This window comes from Hordeum vulgare, chromosome 6H (assembly GCF_904849725.1).
Source record: "Hordeum vulgare subsp. vulgare chromosome 6H, MorexV3_pseudomolecules_assembly, whole genome shotgun sequence".
Taxonomy (NCBI): Eukaryota; Viridiplantae; Streptophyta; class Magnoliopsida; order Poales; family Poaceae; genus Hordeum; species Hordeum vulgare.
The window spans coordinates 557,028,862-557,041,009 of NC_058523.1; the positions used below are offsets into that span (position 1 = coordinate 557,028,862).

Genomic DNA, 12,148 nt, shown 5'->3' on the forward strand with positions numbered 1-12,148 from the left:
ATCGGAGTGTCCGGCAGGTACGAGCATCGGCGGCCACGCCACTGACCTACCCTGGCTCTGATCCATCACCCAGCATAGTGTCGGACCGTCAAACTCCCACTCCATTACTGCACTCGGCGTGGGGAACAGTGGAGGCGGCCGTACTATCCGCCCATGACGAATCTCGCTGGACGACGCTTGACGTACAACGCGTGCTCGGCGTCAACCTTACATGAGAGCTTCATTGACTAGCCGGCGAGTCCCACGGCCAGACGAGACCTTGCAGCCGGCGGGCCCCTAAAGCGACAAGACAAGACCCTCGTGGGCCCCTGGTCAGCCGGCGAGGCTGCCAGCCGGGTCCCACTCTTGTACCCTTTATCCATATGGTAGGCCGGTGGGTTCGTCTATAAAACCCCCCGGTCACCCTCCATGCAGAGGGTCGGTCGGACAACATACCACACCCACCAACCACATAGAGAGAGGCAGAGACGAGCCGGCTGCTCCCCTCTTCCTCCTCAACACAGCTCCAGGAACAACCTTGTAATCCATCCATATACATCATACACTCCGGCAGGACTAGGGGTCTTATCTCTACGGAGAGCCCTGAACCTGGGTACATCGTGCGTTCCATGTTTGTACCAACCTCGTCCCCAGCGCCCTCATTTGTCCCTTCGGTTCTCACCGATTTTAGCCTACCTATGGCATATGTTGTGAGTATTCACCAACAGCGTTGTAGTATTCCCCCTCCACTCGTCTGTAGTAGCACGAAAGAATGCAGTGAATGCATACTTGATGAAATCAGCATCCTCCCAAGTGGCCTCTTCTGCAGATAAGTTCTCCCACTGAACCTGCCACTGCACTACTAGAATATTGTTTCTTGGGACTTGATGAACTTGCAATACTGCAGCAGGGCATGTTTTGATGGTACCATCTGAATTCACCATAGGTAAGCTAGGACTGGGGATGGATTTTAGACCAATATGTTTCTTCAACTGGCTGACATGGAAGACTGGATGAATCTCAACATGTGCAGGGAACTGCAGTTTATAAGATGAGTTTCCAACTTTGAGGATGATGGGAGATGGACCATAATATTTGTTCTGTAACTTGAGAGCTCCTCTGAACCCAAAAGCAGCCAATCTGTAAGGTGCCATTTTGAGATAAACCAAGTCTCCCACTTGAAACACTCTCTCTATTCGCTTGGTATCTGCATATTTTTTTCATCCTATGCTGAGCTTGGAGCAAATTTTCCTTGATCTGGTCCAACATTTGTTGCTTGGTAGTCAGAAAGTCTTGTGCTTCAGCATCTTCTGGGCCAGGGATTGCTAGCTCAGAAATGAGAGGAGGTGGAAACCCATAAAGAGCCTGAAATGGGGACATGTTTAATGTTGCATGGTAAGTGGAATTATACCAATACTCAGCCAAGGGCAGCCAGGATAACCATTTGTTGGGTTTAGCAGTTGTCATGCATCTTAGATAAGTTTCCAAGCACTGATTTGTCCTCTCTGTCTGACCATCTGTTTGAGAATGATAAGCAGTATTGTACCTAAATTCCACTTTCAAGGCTGAAAATATTTCTCTCCATAACTGACTTGTAAAGATTCGATCCCTGTCAGACATTATGAGCTTAGGTGGACCATGTAGTCTAATTATCTGATCGACAAAAGCCTGAGCAACACTAAGGGTGGTGTATGGGTGGGACAGTGGAATAAAATGAGAGTATTTAGTGAATCTGTCCACTACTAACAGAATCACATCTTTCCCTTTTGATTTTGGTAATCCCTCTATGAAATCCATAGAGATATGTTGTCATGCCATATCATCTACTAGCACAGGATCTAACAACCCAGGTTGTAAACAATTTTCATGTTTTGCCCTCTCGCATATTGGGCAGGCAGCTATGAAATTTTCTACTGCATTTTTGAGGCCAGGCCAAAAGAAAATACGTTTAACTCTTTGATAAATAGCTCTTATCCCAGAATATCCTCCCGCTGGGGAACTGTGAAGTGCACTAAGTAATTTGTTTCCCAGGAGTGGCACATTGCCCACCAAGATTTTTCCTTTATACCTGATAATTCCAGTTGCTACTGTATAGTCGGCTACTGAGTTATTTTTATCCAGGTGCAGCTTTTCCAGCAAGTGCTTAGATTCTCCATCTTCTTGATAACTAGAAATTAGGTCGTGAGCCCATACTGGAGGGGGAGTTGAAATGGCCATACACTTTGGCAAAACTCTGGATAATGCATCAGCAACTTTGTTGTGAACTCCTTTCTTTTACTGAATCTTGAAGTTAAATTCTAGAAGTTTCATCATAAGTTTATGCTGCACTCCCTCTGTGATCTTCTGATCAGTGATGAACTTTAAAGACTGTTGATCAGTTTTGATAGTAAGTTCATTTCCTAACAAATAATGCCTCCATCTCTTTAATGCTTCCAAAATTGCAAGAGCTTCTTTTTCATAAGTGGACATTGCTGCATTTCTAGGACATAAGGCAGAACTATAGTAAGAGATGGGTCTTCCTTGCTGCATTAGAACAACCCCAATACCTTTGCCAGATGCATCAGTTTCCAAGATAAAAGGCTAAGAGAAATTTGGGAGAGCTAGTATTGGTGCAGTTACTAGTGCTTGTTGTAATTGTTGAAATGCTTGATCATGTTCAGGTTTCCAAGCAAAACTATCTTTCTTAAGTAGATCATGCAAAGGCCTGCGGATAACTCCATATCATTTGATGAATCTCCTGTAGTACCCAGCAAGGCCAAGGAAACTTCTGAGTTTAGTGACACTGGTAGGTGTAGGCCACTCAGCAATAGCAGAAATTTTCTGGGGGTCTGTAGCCACTCCCTGTTCAGAAATCACATGCCCCAAATACTCCACTTGTTGGACAGCAAATACACATTTAGAAAGTTTTTCAAATAGCTGATGTTGTTTCAACAACTCTGAAACAATCTGAATGTGTTGTATGTGCTCCTCCAAACTTTTGCTAAAAATTAAGATGTCATCAAAGAACACCAACAGAAACTTTCTCAAGTATGGGCCAAATATAGTATTCATTAGTTCTTGAAATGTGCCAGGGCCATTGGACAACCAAAAAGGCATTACCAGATATTCAAAATGGCCCAAGAAGGTTCTAAAAGCTGTTTTATGTATATCCTCAGGAGGCATTCTGATTTGATGATACCCAGATCTGAGATCCAGTTTGGAGAAATATTTTGCCCAATGCAACTCATCCAATAAGTCCTCTATAAAAGGTATAGGAAACTTGTTTTTCACTGTAAGTGAGTTCAGCTTTCTGAAATCAGTGCAAAGCCTCATAGATCCATCCTTCTTTTTAACCAATAACACAGGAGCTGCATATGGACTCTGACTGTGTCTTATGATATGGACTGCTAACAACTTATTGATCTGCTCTTCCATTTCTTTTTTCTGATGTTGAGAAACTCTGTACGATCTGACTTGAGTAGGCACAGCACCTCGCACCTAAGGAATCTTATGATCTAGAGCTCTATGAGGTGGAAGGGATGTAGGTTCTTCAAACAAATCTGCATATTCCAGAAGCAATTTCTGAATTTGAGGAGGGTTTTTTGCATTTTCTAGGGCCTCCATTAATATGTTGTGCACTTGACAGAGAAGAACCTCGGCTCCTTTCTCCATTATCTTGTTCATCTTTTCTGCTGGTACTTCTTTCAAGTTTGCAGAATTACTAAACATAGCTGTATAGACAGTTTGTTTTCCTTCCTTTGTGAAACTAAAAGTTTCCTCAGGAATATCAAATGAAACAGGGCTAAACAGTAGTAAACCAATCATATCCTAAGATGGCATCATGACTTGGTAGTGATAACACTCTGAAATTGTGTTGTAATTTGAGTTTTGCGATTTGAAACTCACAATTAGGTACTGCAACTGTTGATATTAAAGTTCCTCCTCTAGCTACTGCTATTTTTCTTGGTTACACTGGAATTAACTGATAGTTTGCCTTTACTACAAAGTCTTGGTTGAGAAATGAGGTGGTGTTGCCCGAATCTAACAGAGCATGTGCTTTTCTACCATTTATATGTATGACTACAGTTGGTGTAGGCACTGCTATTTGTTGTCCCATTGCAAAAGCAGAAATAAACATATCTTGATCATCTTCCATCACACTTTCCATGTGCTCATGTTGCTGTTGTTCCTCAACTTCCCCCAGATTGTTTTCCTCTGTATCTTGTTGTATCAAATGAACATTGGGAACTAACTTACATTTATGTCCATGCACCCATTTGTCCCCACACCTCCAGCACTCTCCCACCTTTCTAATCTTCTGATTGTTGTTGTTAGGCACTTCAGCTTGTGTAATAGGTAGAGGCTGTTGATAAGGAGTTGCTGACTGTTGCTTTGCTTGCCAATTACCAGAATTTTTCTAAAAAAAATTAGTGTATTGTATACTCTGCTTCTTTGGGATCACAGAGATAGGAGGATGACGGGGTTCCACATCTTTTGCAAGGCAATATGCATCAGTCAATGTTTGAGGCCTCAATGGTCTGATCTGGAATTTATACCATCTCTCAAGCCATTAACATAGCATCTTACAAACCAAGATTCACCTAGTTCAGGGTTTTCTTCCAGCACCTCAGCCATAAGATCTTCAAACAGCTTAGTATACTCTGATACAGAACTGTTATGTTGCTTCACAAAGTTGAAATTCTCAGTTAAATCATATGACCCTTTGGCAGAAAATCTCTTAACTACTTCAGCTCCAAACTCCTTCCATGTGAGGTGTTTTTGAAGTAGTCCAGATCTTCTGAGCCACACATCAGCATCCTCAATCATATACATTTGGGCCAGAGATTTCACTAGTGACTGCATACGGATTAAAATAAGTGAATCTATAGTTTAAAATATGTTTGTATATATCCGTATGTAGTCCGTAATGAAACCGTTAAAAAAAAAATTTGAAAACAAAGGAAGTATTTCTTTACTGAGGGAGACCTAGTTAACTTTGGGTGGATTTTCTACATATTAAAATAGGCGCGACTTGTGCTGCAACTATTTACCACAATAGATAGATATACCAAATGACTCTACTTGTAGATTAGATGGCCTTCTCAGTTTGGGTGCATTTCCTAAAAACAATTTGCTGGAATAGCTACAATAACTTCCAGTTCCTGATTTAAACAGAGCGATAAAATACAACATTTAGGTGAATGCAACCACCATAAAGCAGATTATACGCTAAGTCGATCAGTCTCCCGGCAAGCCAGCAAACAAACAAAAAATCCAGACATCACAAAATCTATGTATGTATGTATGTATGTGGCTACAAGCTAAAGAAAGCTCCACTCAGTGACCAAAAGAATCCATCTAGCAAGGAACCATGATCGACACAACAAAAATAATAATAGCTCATCCGTCCATCAACTATCCCTGGCAGCTCAAAAGCAAAGCTCCGACGACGCGCTCCACATCTGCCTCCCTCCTCCGTTCAGTCTGTCGAGTTCTCATGGAGCAACACGTACTCCCGGCTGCAACCAACGGAAGAAACATTGGTTCACACCCATGAGTAAGAACTCAGAAATGCCGGTTATCTTGACAAGAGGTTGCTCAAACAATAACATCTAGGAAAGTAACAGCAGACTATTTAGACCATACCTACTATTGCCAAACTTAATGTTGTCCCTTTCGAAGAGTTCGTAGTAGCGGAGGGACTCAACACGATTCTCCTGTAGCATTACAGCATGTTTGAGAGAGAGAAAATGGAAGCATCGTAAATCAAACCAAGGTTGAAATGATATCACATGGAAAACATGTGCCTAGAAAACTTACATTGATGAAAGTCCCGTTGGTACTACCAAGATCCATCAGATAAGGCCTACCAATCAAACCAGGCAGAAATATGGAAAGTCATCATTCAATAGCATATGATCAAGTACTCAAGAACTAGGATAAGCATGCTGATTAATTACTGACATACTGCTATGTAGTATAACAATAGCTAAGTACCTCACTTGCTTTGACATCATGCCATCTGGTTGCTCCTTCTCTACAAGTCTGAATAGTAGGCAAAAGATCATTTGACCAGAGTATGATTTCTCAACATATACGCAGATAAAGAATGTTTATGCACTTAGGATTACCTGTATTGAAGAACTGCATGTTGCTTGCTGCAGGAGGGATGGTCTGTGGGGATATCTGCAATTCTCCTTTCCCTTCCAAAAAGGTAGTGGCTCATGCGATGAACATACAACGGTTCTGTTCAGTCAGGTAGCATCGTCAGAAACATTCAAGCAACTCAAGTATCATGTCATCAACAAGAGCATGCCAGTTCTTCAGCACTTCAGCACCCTACATCCTTGCTAAGGAAACCCTGGGAGCTAAACATCCATTTGGAATTCCACATTAACTTGCTAACTAAGGAACCAAACATGCCCTAATGTCTTTATTAACCTGCTTATTGCCATTGAATTCAGTGCATTCATTATAATTGAAAACAAATCTACCGAGTCATTTATAAAGCATCAGCATGTAAGTGGTGCCGGGCGCTCCACCACGCCACATAACATAGTCACGGGCGCTCCACAACGCCCATGGCCACGGGTGTATCTGGGGACTTGCAAATCGTCCCATTCAGCTTCAGACAACATCTCTGCCCAGTTATCCCGCCTAGTCTGCCTGAACAATCAAATCAAGCAGCCGCTGGCCTGCGGCAGCAGTGATTCTTCTCCGTTCTACAGAAAACTCAAACCTCAGCACATACGTGAACACAATGATTTTTCTCTACACACACCTGATGCTGTAAAGTATAAACTGATCAGCTGATCATGTGTGTCACTGATTAATTCATGTTCAGATGCAACAGCGACATTGATCATAAAAAGTTGATACCGATTCATTGCTACATGAGCCAAAGATTTTCTGAATTAGTTTTGTCAACTGCGTGTTTCACACCCTGTTGATCGATTCATGTTTATTATTTGCGTATCAAGTATGGGCAAACACACCATGTACCTAGCAGGAACGAATAACTACTAGCAAGACTGCATGGGCTTGTGCGGGTATGTCGATGTTGTGTAGTAGACAGTGCCAGTTGGCGGGCTACCACAAACGACCCAATAACACACACAGGATGGGACAGACAGAAGCAGGCAACTTGCTATTAGTCCCACTTGCACCCTGAATCGACACATCCTTTATATATTTCACAAATCCAGTGTTTGTATCTGACTGGTATAGCGTATGGTTACTCTCCAGAAAAAAGGAAATAATGATTTTAATCCAAAACAAGCCTATATCATAGTGAACTTCTGGTTACTGCCTTTGTCCCCCAGTAAATGCTTGTCTAAAACTTCCGAGATTAGGAAAATGGTATTTTTATGAAGGCCTGTTTTGTCACATTGGGTCACTTAATACTTGCTACTGAACCTACTTTTGTTCGCAATGCTGGGACGAAAAATAGAGAATTGACTGCGAAACTAGATAACTGTATTAACGTTGGCGTATGTGAAAAAAAAACATCCTGTTTCTCCAATTTCCTTTGTAACAACTATTAAATTGATGGATAGAGCAAACAATAGCTTCGTATATGGAGAGTAACAAGCCAAGGATATGTACCATTCAGTGCTTCACCACCCTTGAATACATAGAGTCTCCATCTAATATCTGATTTGCGAGCCTCTGGAGGTTCTGAATACAACAAAGTTATACCTGAAGAGGGAAATAAACTGTCAGCTCTGGAGATTGTACAGTAACGATGCACACAAGGGAAAGCTGGTGTTAGCTTTTCTAATTGGTTGTACAACAATCATAGGAACTGTAGGTGTCTATGATCATTGGTCATGCAAAAAATAAATATTCAAGATGTACATGCTTGCGATCAGCACCTCCAACTTTGTTAGTCTCCTCGGCAAGCTTTCCAGACAACTCAAATGATGGTTTTTGCTGCAAAATAAATGCATTTGCTAAAGTAAGAATGTGTAGTAAACAAAAAGAAAGAAGAAGCAAAAAAAAAATGTTATGACAAGTATTACCAGAAAACAACAACCATCTCATATATGAACATTCTTTAGATAATTGAATTGACATTAATGCAATATCCATCATGGTGTGTGGACTACCTTTTCTTTCACCTCCAGAGCTTCTGCAGCAGTATTCATCATTGCCAATGAATCAGCATCACCACTCCTGACCAAAACAGCGTTTGAAAGTTAACAATTGCAGACAAAAAATGCATAGCAGAAAGAGCATTGGTTAAAGCAAAATAGCATGCTTCAAACACATAAGAACCAACAAGACACTCTGGTAATATAGCACCCTCGAGTAGAACATAAATGATTCAGAAATATGGCATAAACATAGCAACCCAGCAGAAAAGAACCAACCAACGTACTTGACCAGTAACAAAGAAAACATGGTGCATGATTGCTTTCACAATATAGAAGAAAGTCACAAGCAATTAAGGTGAATCCCAACTGAGATGGTTTTCAAAAAGAATTATAATGACCCAAAAACAACAGAAAATTAATTGCCCCAACGTATTCACTTGACAGGGGAAGATGCTTGACAAACAAGTGTGTTTATAAAATTGGAGAGATCCTTTGTTTGCCATGCAAAGGCCCAAATTTGGAGTATTTGCCACCATAGTACGGCATAAATCTTCATGCCACTCGACAACACATTGGAGTTTTATATTTGGCACTGATGGCGAGCAAATAGGAATCAACTATAATGCAGTATCTGCCACCATGAAAGGACATAAATCTGAACTGCCAATTGACATCATATCAGAGTTTTGTGTTTGACACTGGTGGCGAACAAATAGCAATCAAATAATAAGGCAGACAGAAAATAACGTTCATGCTCCAAGCCAACTGGAGCAGGCATCTCGAACACAAGAGTTTGGTAAGTAAAACTTTCCAAAAGCCATCACAAAACGTCCTTACTTCTGCATGCTCTAGCTAGCAGAGCTAGCAAGAACATTTCTATGTCTCCATTACAGATCACTGTCGTCAGACTGCCAATGGCAACTACAAAGACCGAACACTATTTCCTGTGACAACAAAGAATTACGCCATTTGCCCTCGGTGATACAATGAGACAGTGATGAATACAAAAGAAAATTGTGTCTTCATTTTAGCATGAAATATGTTGAACATCTAGCTGGCCTCACAAAAACATTTGTTCGGGTACAGGACCAACTTAATAAAGATCATAATTAATCATTATAACGATATATAACTTCCCTTAATAAATGTGTCTATCAACAAACAGAAAATTGTACTTCCACCATCCGGAATTACTTGTCGCTCAAATGGATGTATCTGGACGTATTTTAGTGATAGATACATCCGTTTGAGTGAATTGTAATTCCGGACGGAGGGAGTAATAAACAAAGCTTCTTTTGAGAATATAAAATGTCCATAAGGCAAGAGCTTCGAACACTCACCGGGATGCTACATCCACTCTAGAGCTTGTATCCTGAAACAGATCAAAAACAACTTTCAGACTGAAGTCTACACGCCACGATAAAATAGCAAACATGAAAGTACCATATTAATTTAAAATTGAGAAGGTATATGACTACTAATTATATCCCGTGGATCTACAGAAGAGAGGGTTCAAATGGGCCATGTTTAGTGCATGGTATGTATAATGAAGTGTGAGCTACTGGTTACACAGTGTCCAACTGATATTCCAAGGTATGAAATGATTTTCTGGCATCCTGTTCATTTGGGTGGAGCTTATCAGATATTGGGCAGCAACAAGGAATTATAGAGAGATGAGAAAAAAGGGTTGGGTATCACCACACACCTCACGATGTGCTGCACTTCTGGATGCCCTTGGTGATGTGTGAGATTCATGCCTGCCCCTATGTCTATGCTCTTCTGGAGACCCTGATCGGCCACGCCTAGATGATCGTCCTGATCCACCATTGTTCTCATCCCGGTCTGCCATTCTATCTCGCACGGAATCCCTTCTGGGACTTTGGTCTGTCCTTTGCTCCCTGGAACCACCTTTTCGGTCCAGGTCTGACCTTTTCCCTCTTGAATCATGTCTTTCACTGTCTCGGGCTGATCGTGCCTCTCTCGAAGCACCTGACCGATCATCCCTGTCAGTTCTTCTATCTCTTGAGTGACCCCTTCCATCATCATCATCATCCAGTCTTCTACCTGTGAAGGCACTCCTATCATCTTTTGGCTCCACCTTCCTATCCCTTGACGCACTCTCATCACGCTCCGTGTGCTTCCTTGTGCCCCGGTCTTCACTACTGGGAGGCCTCCGACGGTCACCTTCAGTTACATCGGCCCCTTCCCGCTCAGCCTGAGCTCTCCTTAGTCGTTTGGAGCGTGGTGAGAGCGACCGAGACTGTCGTTTCCCAGCAGGCGATGGGGACCGTGCATGTTTCGGCGACCTGACCCGCTCCTTCACCTTTTCTCTCTGTGGCGACATCTCCCTATGTGAAAGGCTAACCTTGACAGGGGACCGCCTCCTAGGCGAGCCACTCCTCTCAGCATGTGACCTCTCCCTCCGAGCTGACGGGCTGTGCTTGCGTGGAGGCGACACACGCTCCCTGGCCGGAGAACGGGACCTTGTGTGCCCTGACCTCCTAGGCGAGCCAGTCCTCTCAGGCCGTGACCTCTCCCTCCGAGCTGGCGGGCTCTGCTTGCGTGGAGGCGATACGCGCTCCCTCGCTGGAGAACGAGACCTCGTGTGCCCCGACCTCCGGGAGGATTGATCCCTCCGGTCCACAGTAGATGCCATTCCTCACCTGAAGTACCACAAAATCAATTCAGAAGGAGAAATAATGGAGAAACCATGAGGGTTCATGAAACACAGCAGTGGGAGACCCAGGGATGGTCCAAGGGACGGGCGGTGGGTGCTAACTTATGGCATGTTAATCTGCCCTACAAAAGCGTACTGAAGTGGATAAATGCCTTGTGCAAATTATGTCCCCATCACAAAGCAGAAACCCTATCAAGTTCAACATTAATACAACTAAAATTAGACGCTCGGGGACGAACTCAAACCTATTGACAGTGGCAAAGACAGAATTGCTTCCCCCAATGAGTGTGTGTCAAGACGGGTATACAGAATCAATGCCCGGTTCAGTTTCGACCACGGTCCAGCCACACATAGTTACAAACAGAACATAAGAAAATTCAGCAGCACTCTAGGTAAGTTAAGCAGAGGGCGCAAACGAACATACATGGGTTTCAGTCATCAGACCACACACGCACACACATACAAAAGGGACACATGGTTCAGTTCGTATGCATCTAGCCACAAAAATCCACTGCAGAAGGCACGGCGGTGACGTTACCGCTTCCGGGCGTGATTGCTGCGGTTTTGCTGATTTAGAGACGGATTAACCTGCTATAGGAGAGAACCGGTTAGGGTTCGGGGCCATGCTGACCGTGCCGTTCTAGGGTTCAGAGCGAGGAGGGAGAAGGCCAGCTAGAGGAGACGCGGCGGAGAGGAGGCGGCGCCACGGGTGGACGGAATGAGGCTGGAGGGGCCGCCATGGGACGAGGGGTGGGGGCGCGCGCCATGGGACGAGGGGTGGGGGCGCGCGCCATGGGAGGGGAGCGCTGGTGGGAGGGAGGGAGAGAGCGCGCGCCATGGGAGAGGATAACGAGGGGAGGAGCGAGGGCGCGGGGACGGAGAGAAGCTCACCTGGGCCGCCGTCGCCGCCGTGGTTCCGGCGCCGCCGCCGCGTCGAGCTGCTTGCTGGACTCGGTGAAGATGAAACTGTGGGGAGATAGTATCGAGAGGGGTGAGGAAGGAAAAGGAAGGGCCTGGTAGCGAGCTCGTCATCGTATTGGGCCGATCTATGTTTTATTTGGGCCGGGCACAAGTGAAGTGATCTTATACCTCACCTCTCGAAAACAAAGTGAAGTGGTTTTACCTCCGGAGACCCCCTATATGCCGCTTATTGTGGCAAGGAGTCGCGGCTTCGCATAGGGGGCGGCGGTCCATTTGTTGTTGCTCCGCCTTCGCGGAAATGAAAAATCACAAAAAGAAGAGCGCGGTAACGATTGGAGTCAAACCCACGACCTGCTATAGATGTGGGTGATGTGCTAGCCACTGCAACTAATTAGCTATTATGAAAGATTAGCGGTGCGAACCTTTTTTTTTTGAACGGGGAAAGCCTGACGGCTTTTATATTGCATTGGGAAACACTGTTACATCATTTGTTAGT

The 12,148-nt window shown here is 43.8% G+C and overlaps 1 protein-coding gene across 1 annotated transcript; it reads right to left on the reverse strand.

Annotated features, from left to right (window-relative positions):
* Positions 1 to 5,022: 5,022 nt before the first annotated feature.
* LOC123401608 (FHA domain-containing protein DDL) lies at positions 5,023 to 11,717 on the reverse strand. Its single transcript, XM_045095439.1, has 11 exons — positions 11,623 to 11,717; positions 9,760 to 10,717; positions 9,395 to 9,426; positions 8,067 to 8,133; positions 7,833 to 7,890; positions 7,564 to 7,656; positions 6,090 to 6,204; positions 5,956 to 6,003; positions 5,779 to 5,824; positions 5,605 to 5,675; positions 5,023 to 5,477 (listed from the first exon to the last, which is right to left on the reverse strand). Exons 2-11 carry the CDS (start codon positions 10,708 to 10,710, stop codon positions 5,438 to 5,440), a joined length of 1,521 nt encoding a protein of 506 aa, XP_044951374.1. The 5' UTR covers positions 10,711 to 10,717; positions 11,623 to 11,717; the 3' UTR covers positions 5,023 to 5,437.
* Between the last annotated feature and the right edge of the window lie 431 nt (positions 11,718 to 12,148).

Coding starts and splice junctions, on each gene's coding strand:
- LOC123401608 (XM_045095439.1), bottom strand. CDS start 10,710: ATGGCATCTACTGTGGACCGGAGGGATCAATCCTCCCGGAGGTCGGGG. Junction 9,427..9,759: donor GAAGTGCAGCACATCGTGAG/GTGTGTGGTGAT, acceptor GATCTGTTTCAG/GATACAAGCTCTAGAGTGGA. Junction 5,676..5,778: donor CCAACGGGACTTTCATCAAT/GTAAGTTTTCTA, acceptor GTAATGCTACAG/GAGAATCGTGTTGAGTCCCT.